This window comes from Dicentrarchus labrax, unplaced genomic scaffold, assembly GCF_905237075.1.
Source record: "Dicentrarchus labrax unplaced genomic scaffold, dlabrax2021, whole genome shotgun sequence".
NCBI lineage: Eukaryota > Metazoa > Chordata > Actinopteri > Moronidae > Dicentrarchus > Dicentrarchus labrax.
The window spans coordinates 2,546,016-2,570,048 of NW_026136706.1; the positions used below are offsets into that span (position 1 = coordinate 2,546,016).

General features: G+C 42.3%; 2 protein-coding genes across 6 annotated transcripts; one reads left to right on the forward strand and one right to left on the reverse strand.

Annotated features, from left to right (window-relative positions):
• Positions 1-202: 202 nt before the first annotated feature.
• On the reverse strand, positions 203-4,112 carry si:dkey-251i10.3 (uncharacterized protein LOC553498 homolog). The gene has a single exon (XM_051402862.1). It carries the CDS (start codon positions 4,051-4,053, stop codon positions 1,675-1,677), a length of 2,379 nt encoding a protein of 792 aa, XP_051258822.1. The 5' UTR covers positions 4,054-4,112; the 3' UTR covers positions 203-1,674.
• Positions 4,113-9,234: 5,122 nt separating this feature from the next.
• On the forward strand, positions 9,235-23,992 carry ccdc93 (coiled-coil domain containing 93). 5 transcript variants are annotated; one of them, XR_007885123.1, is made up of 26 exons: positions 9,235-9,360; positions 9,798-9,911; positions 10,207-10,301; positions 10,502-10,613; positions 10,716-10,814; positions 11,666-11,722; positions 11,804-11,904; positions 12,707-12,724; positions 12,971-13,007; positions 13,096-13,191; positions 14,064-14,114; positions 14,274-14,360; positions 14,445-14,561; positions 15,668-15,730; positions 15,972-16,045; positions 16,706-16,787; positions 16,900-16,974; positions 17,426-17,497; positions 20,005-20,113; positions 20,201-20,283; positions 20,888-20,925; positions 21,450-21,534; positions 21,676-21,789; positions 22,834-22,919; positions 23,705-23,734; positions 23,770-23,992. XR_007885123.1 is itself a non-coding variant. In XM_051402868.1 (26 exons), exons 1-24 carry the CDS (start codon positions 9,271-9,273, stop codon positions 22,888-22,890), a joined length of 1,926 nt encoding a protein of 641 aa, XP_051258828.1. In that variant the 5' UTR covers positions 9,235-9,270; the 3' UTR covers positions 22,891-22,902; positions 23,705-23,734; positions 23,770-23,992. The 5 variants fall into 5 exon arrangements, 4 of the variants coding, with proteins under 4 accessions (XP_051258828.1, XP_051258826.1, XP_051258827.1 ...); XM_051402868.1 differs by having other exon boundaries at positions 22,834-22,902; XM_051402866.1 differs by having other exon boundaries at positions 23,705-23,992.
• The last annotated feature ends 41 nt before the right edge of the window (positions 23,993-24,033 follow it).

The following is a 24,033-nucleotide window of genomic DNA, read 5'->3' on the forward strand; positions in this document are numbered from 1 at the left end:
TAAAAAAATAAACGTGTAGAGTAAGAACTGTTGTTTGTTGTTATTGTTGTTGTTTACAATAGTGAGTCAGAAAATCATCAATCTTTGATTTTACAATATCTCAGCTTTTCTTACCCTCAGGTGTGCAAACGCTACAGGTCATAAACTTCTATTTAAATACAAACGTGTTAAATTATCAGTTATTTTATCGGCTGACAAATAATCCACATTGTAATAACTTTATTAAAAACCACAACAAACATGATTTTAATGGTTTTCTTCAGTGAAAATGAAAAATATGATGCAAAAATCATCATTCAATCATTTCAAATCTTAATGTCTGTCAAAATAAAAACAGATTTTAAATAGGGATGCAACATAAAAATGATGTCAATAATAATCATTTATTAACTATCAGCTGAAAAAAGAAAGTTCACACTTTGCATCACTAATAAAAAACCTCGACCACAACAAATGATTTTATTTTCAGTAAAAATGAAAATAAATTATTACTCTCAGTAACTTTGATTTCACAATAAATGTAAAAAAAAAGAATATTATTTTTACTATAATGCTGCAGCTTTAATGTCGTACACTAAAAATAAACAGTGTGATGCATCTAACTGAGGAAAATAACAAATATAACACTTTATGATGAAAATATAATAATATGATGCTTTAAGATCATTTATTTTACTGTATGTTGTAGTTATAATGTTGTACACTGTAAAAAATAACCATTAACAGTAAAATGCATCTTTAATTGATTTCACATTATTTGACTTTCTGTATTTGATTAAACAGATTTTAATATCAAATATATAAACATGAAAAAACTGTTTTTTAATCTTTTCTTTATAATAAAAGTACAAATCATATACATACGTATATTTATGTGATTCATTTACACTCAATAGATCTTAAACATTTACAACAGAAGAATCTGACTGGTTGCACATTAATTAGTTAATTGATTAATTACTGTAGGAAGTGAATCATTTGTTTTATTGTTTCAGTGTAACATTAACATTAATATTAACTAATAAATGATCTAATAAGTGTGAACGAATCACAGAAACTCATCACGACAACTTTTATATCAGAAATGTTCAGTTTGGGTCTCGAGCAGTTTCACACTGACAGATGTTAGCATCAACACTAGCACAATCAGCATTGATAATCAGCTTTATGGACAATATTCCAGCAGCTGATTGGTTGATTTGGACAATAAAGGAGGTTTTAGGGGTTAATGAGACATTTTCTAAAACACAAAATGTCTTTTTAAAGCAGAAGTGGTCACATTTAATCTCCCAGTGGGCTGATTCTGACTCACTTTGAGGTTATTTATACGATTAATACGACAACAAAACGCAGCACAGCAAAAAAAAACACCAAGAAAAATAAACACCATGAAATATTACGTTAAGATTTCTGGATTCTAACACGCAGGTTTTGTGTATTTAACACGTAAATAACCTCAAAACTGACGAAACATTCATTTAAATGTGTCCACATCTGTTTGAAGTCAGTTTAAAGTTTGAAAAATAGATTAATCTTCTTCAATAACCCCTAAAAGCATCAAACTGAAGCTCTGACACAAACAGAAGTATATTATTTGTGCTCTTATTGTGAAAGGATCTCTGAATGTCTCATCAGTAACTGATGATTTTACCCAGAATGCATTTCAGTCCCATGTTAATGTTTCTTTGTCAGCGAGTCCAAAGTAGTTTTCCCCCCCGCCCGCTTCCTGTCCTTCATCAGCTCCTCGCGCTGCATCGGCTCGATGATGGCGCCCATCCGGGTGACCACCCTCGGCTTCACGACCTTCTTCACGGTCCGCTCCGTGTTCCAGGTGCGGCCCAGCGGCGTGCGGACGGCGCTCTCGAACTGCGCCGGGTTGGCGAAGGGGAACGGCAGCGAGTTCACCTGGTGGCCGCTGATGGCGCTGTTCCTCTTCTCCGAGATGATGACGCTGGGCAGGTGCTGGTCCTTCCTGGGCGGAGGCGGCGCCGCTTTGACCCGGAACCGCCTGCGTTTGCCCCGGGACGGTTTGAGGCCGGTGCCGCCCCACTCGCCCCAGCCGGGCAGCGTCAGGTCGACCACCGCCGGCTTCCCCGAGTCCTCCTGCTTCCTCTTGTCCTTCAGGAAGTCGGAGACGACGTCGTCTCCGGCGAACGCCTCCCTGATGAGCCCCCGCTGCTCCTCGTCCTCCTCGCCGTCCTCCTCGCCGTCCTCCTCGCCGTCCTCCACGGTCGGCGCCAGCGGGACTTTGATGGCCTTCGTGTCTTTGGTGAGAACTTGTTTCAGTTCGATCCCTCGCTTCCTCTTTTTGGGTTTTCCCGTCTTTTCAGTCGCAGGAGGAGGCGGGTTCACTGCGGCGGAGGGTTGAGGAAGAGGAGGAGGAGGAGGAAGAGGAGGAGCTTCATCATCAGGAGCCTCCTGACTGAGGAGGTCCACGTCCTCCAGAGTCCTGATCCGGATCAGACCTTCCTGAAGGGGAGCCGCCGAGTCCGTGGCGACCTTCTCGGCGTCGGATATTCCTCGGAAGAGGGTCGTGAACTCCGAGAGCTCCTCTTCCTCTCTGTCTGAAGCAGCTTTCTCCTCCTCCTCCTCCTCTTCCTCTCTGTCTGAAGCAGCTCTCTCCTCCTCCTCCTCCTCCTCTTCCTCTCTGTCTGAAGCAGCTCTCTCCTCCTCCTCCTCTTCCTCCTCCACAGATATCACCGGCGCTGTCTCGGCCTCCTCAGCCTGACGCAGCTTCCTCCGGCTGTCGAACTCTCGGAGGAGAACTTCCTCCTCCGTTTCCTTCACCTCCTCCTCTTCCTCCTCCTCCTCCTCTTCCACTGTAAGATCCACAGTCTCCATCACCTCCTCCTCTTCCTCCTCCGCCTCCTTCCTCTCCTCGGACAGCTTCCCTCTCATCCAGGGATTCGAGGAATCAACTCCTCGCTCTGCATCGTTCACGAAACCCGGCAGCACCTCCTCCTCCTCCTCTTCCTCCTCCTCATTCAGGGAGGTGACGACCTTCTGCGTGAGCTCCTTGTTGACCTCCAGCTGCTGCTGCATGGCCCTACGCGCCCCCTCGTCGTACTTCGCCATGATGGCCTTGGACTTGGCCCACTTGCCGCTGTTCTGGTGCTTGAGGGACATCCGCTCCTTCATCCTCGCCACCTCCATCCGGTGGAGCTCCTCCAGGGCGCCGGCCGGGTCCGCCTCCACCATCTCCTCGAACTTCTTCAGGAACTCCTTCCGCTTGGCCTTGTTCTGCACCCTGTGGTACTTCTTGCTCTTGATCTTCCTCTCCCTCCGGGCCCGGGCCTCGTAGTAGGACTGCAGGGCCCGGGCCTTCTGGAGCTCGGCCCGGCGGACCTTCGCCTCCTCCAGGCTCATGGCCCGGACGGACGCCTCCTCCCTCGGGGTCAGCACCGGGTCGTGGATGGGCTGCTTGTTGGCGGAGAGCAAGGCGAAGACCTCCTCCTCCAGCGGGGTGCGAGCCCTCCAGCCCGACACCAGCCGCTCCACGGGTCCGGGTCCGGGTCCGGGCGGGTCCTGGTGCAGGGGGAACACCAGCTGCTCCGCCCTCTGGTTCTGCCTGATCACCTCCTTCCAGCGGCTCACCTCCGAGGCCGCCTTCTGGAAGGCCACGTCCCGCTGGATCCGGTCGCTCTCCCGCCGGCTGAGCGGGCTCTGGATGCTCTTCCTCACCCGCTGCAGGTTCTCGAGCTGCTTCCGGGTCTTGGCGGGAACCCGGTCCGCGGTTCCGATGAGGTCCGACAGCTGGACCTTGTCGCCCCCCCCCTCCGCGTTCACGGTGAACTCTGACATCAGCGCGGCCGCCTCCGACCTCTCGGCCTGACTCCTCTTCCTCCTCTTCCTCCTCCCGCCCAGAGAGCCGATGGCGTCCAGCAGCTTCTGGCGTTTACGTTCATCTTCCTCCTCCTCTTCATCACCCTCCTCTTCATCACCCTCACCGCGGAGCTCTCCGTCCTCCTCCTCTTCCTCTCCGTACCGGACCTCCTCCTCCTCCTCCTCGGAGCTCTTCTTCACGCTCTTCTTCTTCTCGGACACTTTCACCATGTTGGTAGTAAACACACGTGTGTGTGCCGCAAGCCGAGGCGTTGACGTAACTCAAACTGTCGCCGCAACGTGAGCAGCACTGTCGTAAAAAGACTCTTCTTCTTCTTCTTCTTAGATTCCGGCAGTGTAGAGGCTGTTACTGTGTTACTGCCCTCCACAGGTCAGATTCTCACATACAGTCCTGTATCATGCAGAAACTGCACCGGAGACCAGTTTGTGTTTCTCACTGTGTCCGAACAGAAAAAGCTTCAACTCCAACTCCTGTCAGTCTAACAAAGAAAACCTTTCTCTCTTCTCTTTACCTTCCACATTCCAGGAACACCTGCCCTACTGTTCCAACGATCCCACACTCACACACTCCAGAAACATGTCCTACAGAGAATCATTGAACCCACAATGACCCAACCTCAACCTACAGAGTTTCACTGAGAATCACATAAACATATTCTCCTAACTTTAGGTTGTATAGAACAGAAGTGTCTACCCCTGGCTTCCCTTTGCCATCCTCTCTGCCATTCTTTCAGCCCGCTGTCATTATTTCTCTTAATTCCACTCTCCCCATGGATAAATGAACGTCTACTTCTCTTCTTAAGCTTTCCTTTGCAGTGGTCCACCTGCTCATTCCCCCTAACCCCAGCGTGCCCCGAACCCAGCAAAAGTAACGCTGTCCTTCACAATGTCAGGACGAGCTGTAGTTTTTCCTGCTCTTAAGGTTTCCAGTGCAGCTGCAGAATCAGAGCAGATAGTGACTTCTTTAGGTCTGGCTTCCTCAATCCACCATAAAGCCCATAGAACTGCCATTAACTCAGTAGTGAAAACAGAGCTTCCATTAGAAATACATCGACCAATCTTCAACCCAATCTGCTCCACATACACCCCAAAACCAGCTCTCCCACTAACTGGATCTCTAGATCCATCTGCAAAAACAATTAAAGTACTCTCACTGATTGAACTAAGATGTTCCACTATTCTTGGAGTCACTTTCCTCTTATCTTTTTCCTGAAGAAAAGAAAGCTCAATATTCAATTCAGGCATCACCCAATAAGGCATAGGTAGCCATCTTGTGTGCTCTACATTACCTCCCTGTTCCAAGCCCAGCTTCTTAGCCCACTGGTTTACAGTGACAAAAAAAATATTATATTTATTATCTACTATCTCTTGTAACAGACACCTTGCTGCTTGCCCAGTACTGTAACCCTAACTTAATGCGCCTTAACCATGAGGGCATTTCTCCCATTTCAACAAGCAGGGCAGGGACTGGGGAAGTTCTAAAGGCCCCACAACAAAGCCTCAATGCCTTTGCATGCACCACATCTAACTTATCCAGAACAGTTTTAGAAGCAGATCCATACACAAAGCTCCCATAGTCAAGAGCAGATCTGATCGAGGCCTGAAAAACAACATCGTCTCCCTCTCAGCCCCCCACTCACACCCAACCAGACTTCTCATAACATTCAGAACTTTTCCACATTTCAGCACAATTTTATCTACATGCACAGCCCAAGTCAAACGCTCTTCAAACCATACACCCAAACATTTAAAAACCTTTACCTTCTCCAATAAAGACCCATACATATACAGCCCTATATTAGGTAACTTTCTTTTAAAACCAAATACAACATATTTAGTCTTAGATGCAGACATTGTGAATCCCCATGTGTTCCCCCATTCCTCTATAGACAATAATACTCTTTGAATCTGTTTTAAAACAAACTCTACATTACGCCCTCTTTTCCAGATGGCCCCCTCATCTGCAAATAGAGACAACCCAAATCCTCTCTCTATTTACCAAAGATATCATTAATCATTATATTAAATAAAACTGGACTGATAACACTTCCTTGCTACAGTCTTTGAACAGACACTACCAACCATTACTTGTATTGTTCTTTTCATTAAAAAATCCTTAATCCAATTAAACATTCGTCCCCTTACTCCCAAGTCAAAGATTTTAATCATTAATCCCTCCTTCCACAAAGAATCATATGCCTTCTCAATATCCAGGAATACACTCACTACTATTTCCTTATTGCTAAATGCACTTTTGATATCCTGATCCAAAACTAGCACTGATTCCATTGTCGACCTTCCCAAAGCCATTCTGGACAACAACAAAGAGTCCTCTAGTAATAATTTAGCACAGTAATAGAATTTTGACTGCTCCAAATCTCCACAGCTAAACACTCAAGATTGGAATTAATATCAATTCTCCTGTACTGCAGCCCAATCTTAACAAAGGTTGCACAACCCCCACCTGATCTATCAGACCTATCTACTCTCAAACATTCATACCCTGGAATTACAAAATCTAGAGAAGGCTTTAACCAAGTCTCTTGAATACATATCAATTCTGGAGCTTCTTTAAATTCATCAACAAACCTTTTTAACTCCTGACCATTTCCGATTAGACTCCTGGCGTTCCATTGAAGAATATGCCACATTAAGATGCTAATGAGGATCCACCTCATCCACTTCACCAACATCCTCCATACTGCTAACCCTCACCAACTGTGACCTATCCATAGGTTGACTCGCCTTCATGTGTTGATGTAGCTCTTCTGGCAACTGCGTTATACCGAGGAACCTTTCAGCTGCCCCCACCACTAACCTAATAATATCTGAGCGGTTAGCTGCTTTCTTAGCTCCTACCAACACATCAGACACAAAAGACAGAAATGACTCCTTTGTAAGATTCAACATATCAGAATGAAGGTCCGACTGCAAGTTTGGAGCATTGACCTGGCTTCCTGACACTGCTCTAGTACCAGATATCCCTTTTCCACATTCTCTATCCACTCTTTGAACTGCCTCTGCATACTGAACAAATCGCTCACACCTGTGAAACCCTGCCCCATGATCCCCCTCACAGTTAGGGCACTGAGGAGCCTCTGCCTTGCAACTTTGTATTATATGATCTCCACCGCACTTTGCACACCTTCTTTTACCCCGACAAGCCCCAGCAACATGTCCAAACCTCTGACAGTTACAGCAGTGCAATGGTGGTTTAATGTACTCTCTCACATAATACGCCATACTCCCAAGAAACTCTCTCTGTGGCAGTACACTATCTTTAAACGTCAACAGGACCGGCGGATCCCCTGCTCCATCCACACGCTTAAATCTGATCACATCAGTTACCTGGGCCCCCTTAATGTTTTCTAAGATTTCCTTCTCAGATAAGCCAGCAAACACTCCATACACCACTCCCTTGATTCCTTGCTGGCTTCCTCTAGGGATCAATGCCTCCACCTTGACCACCAGCTTCCCCACACCTCTAGCATCATTATACTGTTTCCTGTTTTTACAACAAACTCTTAACGTTCCATTAAACAATATCTTGGCCTGAAATTCTTTGCCTATCTGACTCTCCAAAGCACTGGTAACTTTTAATGGATTCACTGCTCTAAATCCTGCATCTCCTTGATTAGTTCCCTTAACTTTAAACAGCACGACAAACTCTTCAGTATTTCCAGTTGTCCTAACCTTATTTCCTTCATCTCCTGACATTTCAGGTCTTTCACTCGATGCCCCCCTCTTAGAGCCCCCCTTTCCCTTCACCACCCTCATCCCCCTTCCCTGAAGCCATGAGCCTCTTAAATCCCTCCTTCCCAACCCTAATCTAATTCTAATAATACTAGCCCTACTATTAATAAAAATAAAAAATAAAAAAAAGTAGAAGAAAGTGTCTTGAATTTGTTATGCTGCAGCAGAACACGAGCACGTGTGCCAACTCCGCTTCTCTCAGCGTCTCTCACAGTTCACCCGTCGTAAAAAGACTCTTATTCGTGTGTTTTGACTCAGTTTACAGGTTTTATTGATTTACATTATTGTGTCCTCTTTGTATCGATCCGTCTGTTTAATGTAGTACAGTATTTGTTTGTGTGATATTTGATCAATAAATCAATAAAAACAAACATATTAATCAATAATAATCAATAAACTAAATAAATGAGTAAATAAACAAAAACAAACACCTGATATTTACTAAACAAACACAGTGAGGCAGACACTATATAAACAATAATAATAATATAAAACATATAAATAATAATAATAATATAAAACATATAAATAATAATAATAATATAAAACATATAAATAATAATAATATAAAATATATAAACAATAATAATAATATAAAACATATAAATAATAATAATAATATAAAACATATAAATAATAATAATATAAAATATATAAACAATAATAATAATATAAAACATATAAACAATAATAATAATATAAAACATATAAATAATAATAATATAAAACATATAAATATAAATAATATAAATGATTATATTACAATATTTAACACAATATATAGAAAATATTAAAACTAGGAAATGTACATTTTATATAGATATAATAAACAAAGAGACACTATAATACAATAAATGACAATATGTAGAGAAAGAAGTTTATTTATTCTCAATAAATGGAGTCAAAGTCAAAAATGTCCTTATGTGATTTATTTTAGCCCCCAGTTCTTTGTTGTTGTTGTTGTTGTTGTTGTTGTTGTTGTTGTTTACAGTAGGAGGTTTATGATGGAACAAAGTGAGTTTGTCATTGTACCTTATTTGTTATTAATAAAGACAAACAAACAAACAAACAAACAAACAATCTATGGAAAAAGGCTCCAGAAGATTTATGTCGTTTATTTCTCTTCATCTGTTTTTATTCTTTTATATTAAATTTATTGTTTGCGTTCAGTTTTATATCGTCTGTTTGATCCTTCTTCTCACGCAAACACAAATATAAATGTTCCACTTATAAACTGTGTTTCTGTGAGAGAGAAATCAAAATGTTAAAATAAGAAAAAATTCCAATTATTTTTCTTATTTTTTAAGAATTAAATAATAATTATTAAATATATTCCAGTAAAATATTTGTGGTGATATTTCACACTTTTATTTATTTATTTATATTTTTCTCATGGTTTAATGTTTGTTTCTTATTTATGCCTGAAGATTGTTTTTTTATTGATTATTGATTATTGTTTATATATTATTATTATTATAAATCCCACTGTTTTGTTTCATAGTGTGTTTAATAAAAACAAAAACATTAAAAATAAATTTAAGAAACAAAAACAAACATAAATAATAAAACAAATAAAAATAAAAATAAAAATAAAATAAAAAGGATTGCCAACTTCCGCCAAACACCACAGAAGAAGAGTCTCGTCGCGGTCATGTGATCTGTCAGCAGTCCATCATGGCGGCCGCAGCCTCGTCAGTGTTCCACCGAGTGAGAACTGGTTCTAAACTGGGAACCCAGTTCGACCAGGACGGGAACATCATCCAGGTAGAGACCCGTCCAACCCCTCAATCTAACGGCAGCTAACGGCCGAGTTGTGACGTTTAACGTTTATATTTAACGTTAATTAAACTTTATTTGATCAGAATATTGATCAGTATACACTGTATCTGTATTGATTATATTGATCCCGTATTGACAGTCAGACTGTGGACATATGACGGCCTTTAGCTCGTGTTTCTAGAGTTACGTGTTGTTACGAACACGTTAGGAATTGTTAAAATGTGATATTTCTTAAAGGGAGTTTGGTGCAGGGAGCTTTTAGTTGGATTCAAACTGCTGATATGGATCATTGTTAACGTTTAGTCTCCACTACAGAAACACTAGCTGACTGCTGAAGGCTGATCAGGTTGATTGATGCTTTGATAACGGCAGTATTGATTACTGATCAGGCTGATCAGCTCGATGATGTATGTGGTTCCCAGGTGGAAACCCGAGAGGATGAAGAGCAGAGCGTCAAGCTGGCGGAGATCCTGGAGCTCCTGCTGGCTGCCGGATACTTCAGAGCCCGGATCAAAGGACTGTCCCCCTTTGATAAGGTACTCAGGACCAGACTGTGGGGACGTTACGAGTCTTTATTGCTGCTCTGTAATAATTTAGGGTGTCATCTTCTCCCAATAATCTTCATTTTAGGTCTTTAAAATGTTGTCAGTGTGACTCTATTGATCTTAAATGTATTTTTCAGTCTCTTTTTAAATATCTTCTGGGTAGAAATGGAACCAATATTGATTTGTCTTCATATCCTTTGTACTTTGCGAGTATTGATGTAAAAAAGGTCTTAAAGTCCTGCAGGAACTCCATAAAGGTCAACTTCTAACTCCTCCTCCTCCTCAGGTGGTCGGCGGTATGACCTGGTGCATCACCACGTGTAACTTCGACATCGACGTGGATCTCCTTTTCCAGGAGAACTCGACCATTGGCCAGAAAATGTAAGAGTTGGTTCTGGGAGTCTAAAGCAGTGTTTGTAGGGCAGGGTAAATCTGGAAAAGAAACCGACGTGTAATAAATACTGATCTTCCTCCATATCTGTTGTACTTTTTTTGCCAGTCTGGATGTAAAATCTTAAAGTCTTGAATGTGACCTGTTGAACAGATTCGGGCCGTTACGAACTCTTTCTTTCTCTTTGCAGCGCTCTGACGGAGAAGATCGTGTCCGTGCTGCCAAAGATGAAGTGTCCTCATCGTCTGGAGCCTCATCAGATCCAGGGGCTGGATTTCATCCACATTTTCCCGGTGATACAGGTGAGAGAACCCCCCCCGAACCGAGACTCATCCTGTGATATCACTCAGCATTACCGTCATTAACGCCGTGCTCTGTGTGTGTGTGTGTGTGTCTCCTGCCAGTGGCTGGTGAAGAGAGCCATAGAGACCAGGGAGGAGATGGGCGACTATGTGAGAGCGTACTCCGTCTCTCAGTTCCAGAAGAGCCACAGCCTCCCAGAGGTGAGCAGACAGCGGAGACGTAGCTGCAGTGGCTGGTGGAGTGACCTCCAGATGGTGGCCTCCTGATACCTGCAGCTCAGGAATGTTCTCAGTGACGTTAGTAGAAGTTGTTTGAATACTGGAGCAGTGGCAGGTTTGTAGTTTCTGCTGTGGCTCCAAGACTCGTGAAGATGTGAGTGGAGAGGAGTTATAATTCAAAGATTATACACGGGAAGGGATTTTCTTCTTCTGATACTGGACAGTTGTTCTAATACAGCTTTATTATATAATAAACTCTAATGTGATAAGTTGTTTTCACTTCAGTTTAAGTTACACAAACTCAGTTTTGTAAGTTAAGAAAACTTGATTAAAAACTTTTTTACTAGTTTTTTCCAAATAGTCAGTGTTTTTTAAAATGACTGAAGTTAATTGATCAAGAATGTTTTTTAACTAACAAAATGGAGTTTTTAATTTAATCAGTTTCAAAAAATGTTTTGAGTTACACAGAAATATGCTTTAAGTTTTCTAGTACGCCTTAAAATCAAAAAGGCCTCACAACCCACCTGTGAAGCTTTGATGACCCCTAGTGGGGGTCCTGACCCTCAGGTTGAGAACCACTAAGTAAATAAAGGTGATTAAATGTTATTTTTGAATCACCAATCGTTCCCGAGAGAAGCAGATGTTGGAGTAATGAGTTTGAGACCTCCGGTTATAAATTAAATGCTAAAATATGAAGAAGTAATAAAATCAAAAGTGTGACTTTCTTACACATAATATAACTTACTGTGTGTGTGTGTGATTTCAGTTTAATATGTAAACTAAAGTGTTGTTTGTCTGCATTAAATAAACTGTGAGTGTTAACGTGTGTTCAGGATGAAGAGTTCCTCCAGAGGAAAGACAAAGCAGTGAGGGCCGTTCTGGACGTACTGGTGAGTTTCTATATCAGGAATCCGTTTTTACGTTCACACTCCTGTCCTGTAACTTCCTGATTAAACACTGGTGTCTTACAGGAAGTGTACAAACCCCAGAGGAAGTACAGGAGGCAGAGGGATGCAGGGGAGCTGCTGGACGAGGAGTCCAGAGTTCACTCCACTCTGCTGGAATACGGCAGGTAAGAGTTCATTTATCTGCGTCTCCAAACACAGTCCGCTCAGTAAGCAGCCTCCCACCACTCACTGCGTTCACATGCTCCAGCTCTCACTATTATTCCCAACAGGACAAAATACTGCATCTGATAAAGGTCAACAATTTAAATAAGTTGTACTTATTACAAACACTGAAAACTCAGTTATTTAAGATTCTTAAAATCAGTATTTTGGTCACTTTATTGAGCTGAATTTAAGAATTTGTACCTTCATCTTGCAATAAGACACAATTTCTTCATAAATAAGAATAAAAATAAGTGACTTTGTCTTAAATAAAGGCTCCAGAAACATTTCCAACCCTGGGACCAGACAACTTTCTCTTAAACTGAGAAGTTGTTCGAGTGCTCTGACAATAAGGACAATGATCTGGTTCCTCTGCTGGGATATTACGCACCCACTGTTGTTACTGGTTAAATATAGCTCAATATTAGCTGGAATATCTTATTAAGGACACAGTTAGATATATTTTTATTAAGACAAGATTACTTTTCTAATGTAAAACATGTTTAAGAAGATTATTTTTAGACAGACAATAACTAATTTCCCAGAAACAACACTTGCAAACACTTTTTTGAGTCTCGCACACAAACTGATCGATCTATCTCTCCATCAATCAACACTATTGATAACCTCCTGACACCTGGTTGTAACCTCTTTTAGACGAGTCTGTAAAGAGTTCCCTGCTGTCTTTAATCCACACATCTCATGTCTGTATCTGTCTGACTTGTTGTTCTTTCATCCGTCCGTCCATCTCCACCTCTGTGCTAGAATGTCAGATTTCCTCCTGTAAGTACTGAGTGAGTGTGTGACTCTCTCCCCTCGCTGTGTGTTTCAGGCATGATGGATGCAAACTGTGGTGCTGCTTTCTTTTTACTTTATGTATTTAAAGAGTCGTGACGAGGGGCGGCTGTTTATCCCCTCTGTGTGCTGATGTTGTAATGTGGCATGGTGTATATCTGAACCCTGAAGGAAATACTTTATGTTCACACTTTATTTATGTCACAGAGCTTGTTGTTGTCTTTCTGTCTCCAGGCGTTACGGGTTCAGTAAACAGTCCAAACAGGACGAGGTAGGTGTCTTGTGATTTTAGTTTTTACTCAGAGAATCGTTCTTTATGTGCGACCCAGCGTTTACTGTTGTCCGTCTGTCTCCTCGAGGCGGACGGGAGGAAGGCTTCGCAGGCCGGCGGCGCTCAGGCGGCGCCCCCTGGGATGGGGGAGGTGTCGGAGGAGGACCTGCAGGCTGCGGAGGAGGTGAGACTTTAAGGGGTTGGGTTACTCTATTACTACCTACAGGCAGATCTGGAGTTGCAGTTAAAGACAAAAGTATTCCTCAACAAACATTATAAAAGATAAAAGTGCTCCAGGCTCTAAAAATCTGAACTTGCAGAGAGAAATAATAAAAAAAGAAATAAATAACTACTTGAATAAATAAGGTAACTAGAAGAAATGTCTGTAGCTGTCTCCTAAAGTTCCAGAAACAATCACGTATATCAATATTTACCTGGGAAAGACCACAAATGAAGATATTTAAACTCAGAAACATTAAATTATCACATCAGTAAAACATTGAATAGGAATCAGTATTGTTCTTAAAGTTTTCCAAATACATTGAACTTCAGACTGTTATTGAGTCTAAAATGTGGCTATAACAGATCATTAAATTCATTTTTATTGTATATTTTTATAATGTGCCTAAATAAATGTGCTAAATTCTGTAAGAAGAGCAGTTTATATGTCCTAATATGATTTTCTTTAGTTTAGATCTTTAGTAACTTTATTTTTTAAGGTTTTGAATTTGAGGGTGAAAATCAATCCGGTTCAGTGAAAGTGGTTGAATTTGGATGGTAAAGATTCTTAGATTTTAGATTTTTATTGTTTTACATTTGTGATAAAGAAATCCTCCTCCTGTAAAACCTGCTAGTTCTCGTTATAGAAATTCTCAGTGTTGTAACTAATTAACCAACATCCCTGTCTCAAACTAAACTGTGTCGGGTCCTTGAATTCAAGGGAACTGTGCCTTGAATTTGCTGTTTAAGAAGGTGTGTGAACCCTGTGTAGAGCATGTTTCTGTGTCTACGGATAAACTTTAACATGTGATCTAACTGGTTTTCTTTCTCTCTCAGATGCGTATTAAGACTCTGATGACCAGTATGGCTGCCATGGTAAATGAAGAGGTAGGAGGTCTCTCTCTTCACCTGGGGACTGTTTATACTCGAACCTCCTTCCTCCACAGTAGACTCTCTAGTGTTTGGATTATGAGCCTTTTGTATCGCTGCTGTAAACTGAACAACTGATTCATGAACTGTACAGTAATGTGCTGTTTGTGTCTGCAGGGGAGGCTGACAGCGAGTGCAGTGGGTCAGATAGTGGGGCTGCAGTCTGAGGAGATCAAACAGATTGCCTCCGAGTACGCAGAGAAGGTGAGAAACATCTTCTCTTCCAACTCTTGTACTTGAATAAAAATCCTCGTTGTAATCTAAAGTTTCTCCTTTATGTCCCTGCAGCAGTCGGAGCTGTCGTCAGAGGAGCGTTCAGAGCGTTACGGTCCGCTGCAGCAACACCGCAGGGCTGTGGCTTCAGTCCAAAAACAGATCCAACAGAAGACCAAACAGCTGGAGGAGGTCAGTGGTCCGCTGTAGGGTCCACTTTAGGGTCCACTTTAGGGTCCACTGTAGGGTCCACTGTAGGGTCCGCTGTAGGGTCCACTGTAGTCCACTGTAGGGTCCGCTTTAGGGTCCACTGTAGGGTCCGCTGTAGGGTCCACTGTAGGGTCCACTGTAGTCCGCTTTAGGGTCCACTGTAGTCCGCTTTAGGGTCCACTGTAGTCCGCTTTAGGGTCCGCTGTAGTCCGCTGTAGGGTCCGCTGTAGGGTCCGCTGTAGAGTCCGCTGTAGGGTCCACTGTAGTCCACTGTAGGGTCCACTGTAGTCCACTGTAGGGTCCACTGTAGTCCACTGTAGGGTCCGCTGTAGAGTCCACTGTAGTTCGCTGTAGTGTCCGCTGTAGTGTCCGCTGTAGGGTCCGCTGTAGAGTCCGCTGTAGGGTCCGCTGTAGAGTCCGCTGTAGGGTCCGCTGTAGTCCGCTGTAGAGTCCGCTGTAGAGTCCGCTGTAGTCCGCTGTAGGGTCCGCTGTAGGGTCCGCTGTAGAGTCCACTGTAGTCCGCTGTAGGGTCCGCTGTAGGGTCCACTGTAGAGTCCGCTGTAGAGTCCACTGTAGTCCGCTGTAGGGTCCGCTGTAGAGTCCACTGTAGTCCGCTGTAGGGTCCGCTGTAGAGTCCACTGTAGTCCGCTGTAGGGTCCGCTGTAGAGTCCACTGTAGTCCGCTGTAGGGTCCGCTGTAGGGTCCACTGTAGTCCGCTGTAGAGTCCACTGTAGAGTCCACTGTAGAGTCCACTGTAGTCCGCTGTAGGGTCCACTGTAGTCCACTGTAGTCCACGCTGTAGGGTCCGCTGTAGGGTCCGTTTAGGGTCCACTGTAGTCCACTGTAGGGTCCACTGTAGTCCACTGTAGGGTCCGCTGTAGGGTCCGTTTAGGGTCCACTGTAGTCCACTGTAGGGTCCACTGTAGAGTCCGCTTCAGGATCCACATATAGAACATACAGAGGACTTATAGAGATAATACATGCAGTACTTCCACAGTTACACAGTTGGTATTACGTATAAGCATTCTTTGATTTCAGGGACGGTGAACTAACTGTCAGTAAGAAGTGTTTCTATCTTTCATTAACAGCTACGAGCCAAACACACGGAGGTGAAAACCGGCAGCGACGAGGCCAAAAGGAGTCTGATGGAGGTGAGACGAGGCTTCACTTCCTGTTTGTCTGTTTATAACAAATGATCTGGTTGTTCTACGTCTGCGACACAAATAACTCAGAAAACACCGTCAGAGGTCACATCTGCTGTACTGAAACAAACGATCAGCTGTTGGTCTGAAACAGTAGTTACATTACAGAATAATCAGTCGTTCATAGATTATAACAGGGATCGTACGTACATACATACATTCAGTATAACGGGTGTTTGTGTGTCTGCAGGCGACAGAGATCTCAGAGAAACTGGACAAAGAGCTGAAGTCTTTGGAGGAGATGGAGGAGCAGGCTGACAGCAGGTGAGAAATGATCTTCATACACTCTCAGATGCGTATTAAGACTCTGATGACCAGTATGGCTGCCATGGTAAATGAAGAGGTAGGAGGTCTCTCTCTTCACCTGGGGACTGTTTATACTCGAACCTCCTTCCTCCACAGGCTGACAGCAGGTGAGAAATGATCTTCATACACTTTATATCTTTATATAAAATATAATACAGCAGATTAAAACCTCTGATATCAATAAAGTGTCGTTGTTAAATTACTATTACAGACACTTTTACTGACCTCTTGTGGCAGCTGGAAGCAACTGCAGCTCCTTCTCAGACGTTACAGCACACTGTTTCTTCTGTCTGTTAATCAGACCGAAAGGGACTTTTATTTTGATACTCACACATTTACAGGAAGAGACACAGGCTGCATCACTGGAGGATTTTACCCTTAATTAACGTCTCTCTCACTCATCCGGATACATTTTCATTTAATGTTATTAGAGACACAAATCTGACATCAAAGGGACTATAAACTGAAAAAGTCGTTTCTGAGGGTTGGAGGTTGAATATGTGCTTCAGAAAATCTAAAATGTATGTGAAAAGGAGCAGTGATGAGGCTCTGAGAGGACACTTGTACGTGAACCCTGTGATGTGTTTGATTAATGGCGTGGTCCTGTTGTTGGTGCAGCCTCCTGGAGAAGCTGAGGGCTCTGGTGACGATGAACGAGAACCTGAAGCAGCAGGAGCAGGACTTCCGCACTCACTGCAGAGTGAGTACATCAGCATCCTGTTAATGCTGCGGGCTGTTCGCACTGAACACAGGATGAAAGGGAGGAGGTTTATTTCTTTTGGTAAATTGCTGATTTTCTCTTTAATGTGCAGGAAGAGATGGTCCGCCTGCAGCAGAACATTGAGGAGCTGAAGAAGGCATCAGGACAGAATACAGAGGAGGACGAGGTTCAGTTAGATTCCCCACCAACACATCTTATATCTTATTATAATATCTTAGAATCAGTCTTTATATTAAAGGTTATTAATGTAACTGTCATTAAAGTGTTGTTATAGCGCCTCCAGTGGCCGTTCAGTGAACTGCAGTCAGCGTCCTGTTGACTGAACGCAGTAAAATAACTGACCATCATATTTAATAACGTTTCTACCTGCAATGTTCCTATATTGTAATTGGACCGTTAGCTCCATGCTAATAACTAGCTCGCCGTTTACAAATCAGCCATCAGCCAAAACCACAAAGCATCCAACGCCAGACCCACAATGCAACGCCAGTTATATTACAACCTGTTCACATTCAATAAAAAGTGATCAATCAATAAAATGCTTCGCAATCTAAATATTGTGAGAAACTTCTTCCTCAGTTTGTTGTAACTGTCTCTGCTCCTCTTCCTCTGTTCAGGAGAGGAACCAGCTGATAGACAAACAGTACGACACCGACAGAGAGAAACTGCAGAAGATCCGTCTGCTCATGGTAACGACTGAACACCGAACACCAGACCGAACACCAGACCGAACACCAGACCGAACACTGAACACTGAACACCAGACTGAACACCGAACACTGAACACCGAACACCAGACTGAACACCGAACACTGAACACCGGACTGAACACCGAACACTGAACACCGAACACCGAACACCGAACACTGAACACCAGACTGAACACTGAACACTGAACACCGAACACTGAACACCAGACTGAACACCGAACACTGAACACCGAACACTGAACACCAGACTGAACACTGAACACTGAACACCAGACTGAACACTGAACACTGAACACTGAACACTGAACACCAGACTGAACACTGAACACTGAACACTGAACACCAGACTGAACACTGAACACCAGACTGAACACTGAACACTGAACACCAGACTGAACACTGAACACCAGACTGAACACTGAACACCAGACTGAACACTGAACACCAGACTGAACACTGAACACCAGACTGAACACTGAACACCAGACTGAACACTGAACACTGAACACCAGACTGAACACTGAACACTGAACACCAGACTGAACACTGAACACTGAACACCAGACTGAACACTGAACACTGAACACCAGACTGAACACTGAACACTGAACACCAGACTGAACACTGAACACTGAACACCAGACTGAACACTGAACACCAGACTGAACACTGAACACCAGACTGAACACTGAACACCAGACTGAACACTGAACACCAGACCGAACACTGAACACTGAACACTGAACACCAGACTGAACACCGAACACTGAACACCGAACACTGAACACCAGACTGAACACCGAACACTGAACACTGAACACCAGACTGAACACTGAACACCAGACTGAACACTGAACACCAGACTGAACACTGAACACCAGACTGAACACTGAACACCAGACTGAACACTGAACACTGAACACTGAACACTGAACACCAGACTGAACACTGAACACCGAACACTGAACACTGAACACCAGACTGAACACTGAACACCGAACACTGAACACCAGACTGAACACTGAACACTGAACACCAGACTGAACACTGAACACTGAACACCAGACTGAACACTGAACACCGAACACTGAACACTGAACACTGAACACCGAACACCAGACTGAACACTGAACACTGAACACCGAACACTGAACACCAGACTGAACACTGAACACCGAACACTGAACACCAGACTGAACACTGAACACTGAACACCAGACTGAACACTGAACACCGAACACTGAACACTGAACACCAGACTGAACACTGAACACCGAACACCAGACTGAACACTGAACACTGAACACTGAACACCGAACACTGAACACCAGACTGAACACTGAACACCGAACACTGAACACCAGACTGAACACTGAACACCGAACACTGAACACCAGACTGAACACTGAACACTGAACACCAGACTGAACACTGAACACTGAACACCGAACACTGAACACCGAACACCAGACTGAACACCAGACTGAACACCAGACTGAACACCAGACTGAACACCAGACTGAACACCAGACTGAACACCAGACTGAACACTGAACACCGAACACTGAACACCAGACTGAACACTGAACACCGAACACTGAACACCAGACTGAACACTGAACACCGAACACTGAACACCAGACTGAACACTGAACACTGAACACCAGACTGAACACTGAACACCGAACACTGAACACTGAACACCAGACTGAACACTGAACACCGAACACCAGACTGAACACTGAACACCGAACACTGAACACCAGACTGAACACTGAACACCGAACACTGAACACCAGACTGAACACTGAACACCGAACACTGAACACCAGACTGAACACTGAACACTGAACACCAGACTGAACAGTGAACACTGAACACCAGACTGAACACCAGACTGAACACCAGACTGAACACCAGACTGAACACCAGACACCGAACACTGAACACCGAACACCGAACACCGAACACGAACACTGAACACTGAACACTGAACACCGAACACCAGACTGAACACTGAACACCGAACACCAGACTGAACACTGAACACTGAACACCAGACTGAACACTGAACACTGAACACCAGACTGAACACTGAACACCGAACACCAGACTGAACACTGAACACTGAACACCAGACTGAACACTGAACACTGAACACCGAACACTGAACACTGAACACCGAACACTGAACACTGAATGTTTTTTATCTTTTAACCATTTAAATGTAGATTTACAGTTACTGTTAGATAGAACGGACTTTTAATCATCTTAATAAATATGAGGAATTAAACAAGCTGACGATGTAAAATGTAGTTTATGGATTTGATACACAGAGAAAAGTTGTTAGTTGATCTGTTGTTCGGCTTAAACAGAATATTAATGACAGAAGAAATAAAATGTACATCAACTAGTTTCCTATTTGTTGTGATTGTTAATAAAAACCTACGAGCTCTGAACCTATTAAACTCTCTCTGTGTGTTCAGGCTCGGAGGAACCGAGAGATCGCCATCCTGCAGAGGAAGATCGACGAGGTGCCGAGCCGGGCCGAGCTGACCCAGTACCAGAAGAGGTTCATCGAACTCTACAGCCAAGGTGGGTTGAACCGACGTTTGTTCTCCGACAGTAAAAATGTCTCCAAATAACAGAAACCCATTAAATCGGGTAATTCTTGTGTTTTAGTTTCTGCAACACACAAAGAGACCAAACAGTTCTTCACTCTGTACAACACGTTAGACGATAAGAAGGTTTATCTGGAGAAGGAGGTGAGTAACAACACAGGAAGTAAATGAACCGGTTAATGTGGATTTATCTGTGAGCCCGTTTACTCCCGGTAGTAACATGTGAGATCAGATCAGTCTAAACACTTGCTGAGGACGTAGTTGTGATATTTAACCTGTGAACATAAACAGCTGATGTAACTAATAACAGCAATATCACCAGACTCCCTTTAAAAATCGATCAATTTTGTGAGATATTGAGCGAAGAGAAACTTTATAAACTCAGTGAAACGTTATCTACGACAGATTGTTAAATATTTTGACCTTCTGGTAAATTCGGCAAACGTTACACATTAATTTATTTATTGTTTGTGTTAGAAAACATCAGTTGGCCCCGGTTTGTTGGCTACTGCCGTTGGGCCGCTGGTTACAACTGATTATGCAATCGATCTTTGCAAATGAGAATAATGTTTGTGTTTATTTGCATGCAGAGCGGGGAAGTGAGATCTGATCTGTTCACTGGAGACACATTTTAATATCAGGTGTAAACAGGACCTGTGATTGTCAACTAGGTCCAGTTTGAGTTTTGATTAGTTGACGTCTGTATGTTCTTAATTTTAATTAGAACAATGTGTTTTCATGTCTGCAGGTGAATCTGCTGAATTCAATTCACGACAACTTCCAACAGTAAGTATAACGTCTCTGGTTCCCAATCCCCTCGAGGGGTCAGCAGGTCTACAGCTCAGCATTTGAATTAATTTATGTGATTAAAAACTGAATGAAATTCTCTTTTAAAGTTTAGATTATTTAAATATAAACAGGATGAGGGCTCAGAAGAGCTGAACACAGGTTTTATTCACAGAGCTTCATTCTGATTAACAGCCTCCTGATTTAGAAAACAACCAAAGAGCTGATCGAACAACGAGAACAAAACACTGAATCTGTTAGAAAATAAGCTTATTAAGTCTGTAAGATTGTTAAAAATTAAGAAAATCAATAATACAGACAGAGAACTATCCCTGGTTCTACACAAACTTCCTTCAGTTACAGAGTTCACAGTTTGTGTTGATTGTTCAGTTTATTGTTATATGTTGATTATTCCATAAAATAACGTCAGAGTGATTTCACTGACTGATAGAAGAGGATCCGTCTGTTGTATGTTTTCCTGCCACCTGTTGGTTCAGTCAGTAAGCTGCTGTATCGTTCTCCAGGGCGATGTCGTCTTCAGCCGCCAAGGATCAGTTCCTCAGACAGATGGAACAAATCGTGGAGGGAATCAAACAGAATCGCATTAAGGTAAAACTCATTATTACTTTATTACTCTGCTTTCAGTCATTTAATGTGTGAACAGCAGCGCGAGCAGTAATAAAGCGTGTCCAGAGGCCTCGTTCCGACGAGCTGCCGTTAGCGTTGGCGTGACGTCTGCTCTGTTTCCAGATGGAGAAGAAGAAGCAGGAGAACAAGATGAGGAGAGATCAGCTGAACGACGAATACCTGGAGCTGCTCGACAAACAGAGGCTCTACTTCAAAACCGTCAAAGACTTTAAGGAGGTGAGAACCAGCGAACCCGCCTCGGTAGTTACAGATATAATGTCTTATTTCTTATGTTGGTTGATATCAAAGTGTTAAAACACGTCATTATAACTTAATAACAGTAAATAAACTCATCTGAACATTATGACGTTGTAATGGAGGATTTATAGCTGGGCTGTTGTATTAGACGCCTCCACCAGGGGTCACTAAAGCTTCATAGGGGGTCGCCACGCCTTCTTGATTTTAAGACATGCTAAAAAAATTCAATGCAAATTATCTAATAGAACAATAATCAAACATCACGGAGAAAAAAACACTGAATTTGTCAAAAAAAGAAGCTTATTAAGTCTGTTTGTTAAAAAATATTTAAAAAAAAACCTAATTGTATAAAAAGTTTCTTAAACAGGAAATAATCTTCTCTAAAATCTGTCACTGAAGCAGTTTAATAAATAATAGAAACGGTTCTTTATTTAAAGGTTGGAAGCTGCTGTGTTAAACTGCATTATTATTGTTGGCCAGATGTTTCTGATGATGTGATGTCGTGTGAATATCTGCAGTGAAATGTTGTCAGATGTACAAATACATTAATAAAGTAATAAAACAGATTTTATATGTATACAAAGTAAACTGTAGGACATGTCTTAAAAAGTTTAAAATCTAATAACCTGAATTTAAAGTCTTAAATATAACTTTAACAAATAATTGGATTAAAGAACATTTCTTGTATAAAATTGAAATTTTCAGTCTTTTAAATCCTCAAAGGTCCTTTTTTTATAAATATATTAATGGGAAATGTTTTATTGATAGTTTTATTTTATATTTGTTTAACCATCACGGAGCAGATACTGATTCTCCTTCATAAGTTAAATAAATAAATTAATTAAAGTGCGTTCATTGTCGTCGTAGAACAAACTGTGAACCTCCGTGTAGTAAACTTAATATTAGATAATATATTAATATATTAATATGAGATAATATCTGTATGTAAAGGGACATGGCTGATGATGATGATGATGATGATGATGATGATGATGATGATGATGATGATGTTTGTGTCTGCAGGAGTGTCGGAAGAACGAGATGCTGCTGTCCAAGCTGAGAGCTAAAGGAGCCTCGTAGCTCCGTCTGTTGGTAAACTGTTTATTGGTGTAAATAAAATCTCTAATCAATAATAATAATAATCAATAATAATAATGTTATTAATAATAATAATAATAATAAGAGCGAAACTGATCAACTGTTATTAACATTCCACTCACACGAGCCAAATCAGCTTAATGACGAGCAGAAATGTTTTTAATTGATCCTTCTGAGGCCCCGCCCCCTTTTCGCTCTGCTCCAATCACAGCTGAGCAATCCTCAGTCATTTTGAAGATGGTTAAAATCTTAAGTTAGCTAATGTTAGCTACGTAATTAGCTTCAGATGTAGCTCTATCACACTAATGCTTTGCTAATGTTAGAACTTAAAACTATTTTACCTTTTTAACCATCTTTAAAATCTTTCAACATAGATTAGCTTAGCACGTAGCATATCTAAGTACAGGAAAGCAGGAAGTTGACTGAGGATCGTTCAACTGTGATTGGAGCTCAGTGAAAAGGGGGCGGGGCTTAAGAGGGGTCAGTAGTAGAAGAAGTCCTAACAATGTTCACTGAGCTCATTTTAAATCCTTTAAATCTTCACTAGCTACAATAAATTCCTCCTGTTGATCATAAAGAGAGTAAACCCGAGCGTCTGCTGCTGTTTGTAACGTTTCCTGAGCTCTGGACTCGTGCATCGATGTACAATCAGCTCAGATAGGATCTGCTCGCTCAGACACTGCGTCCTATCACCAGTCGCATGATGAGTGTGTGAAGGAAACATCCTGTTTCACCGGAGCACGTTCACATCTACAGCTGCAGAGCTACCAGCTAATAAACATCTGTTCCCACGCAGCCACCGGGACTCAGACCGGGACTCAGACCGGGGCTCAGACCGGGGCTCAGACCGGGGCTCAGACCGGGCTCAGACCAGGTCCTGGGAAATCCTGCACACTGTGATTCAAAATAAAACAACTGGAGAGGAATCAAAACGTCTCATTTCACATGTTTATCTCTGTTGAACTGGCACACAAAGCTGATCTTATTGTAGGAAACATGTCCAATATCATATTTACACTGAATCTAAGCACAAAGTATTGATATTAAACTCTGATTGTATCAATAATAAAAGAGTTTAAATAAAGTTTTTGAGTTTCAGACGTTTCTGTTTTACTGTATTTCACC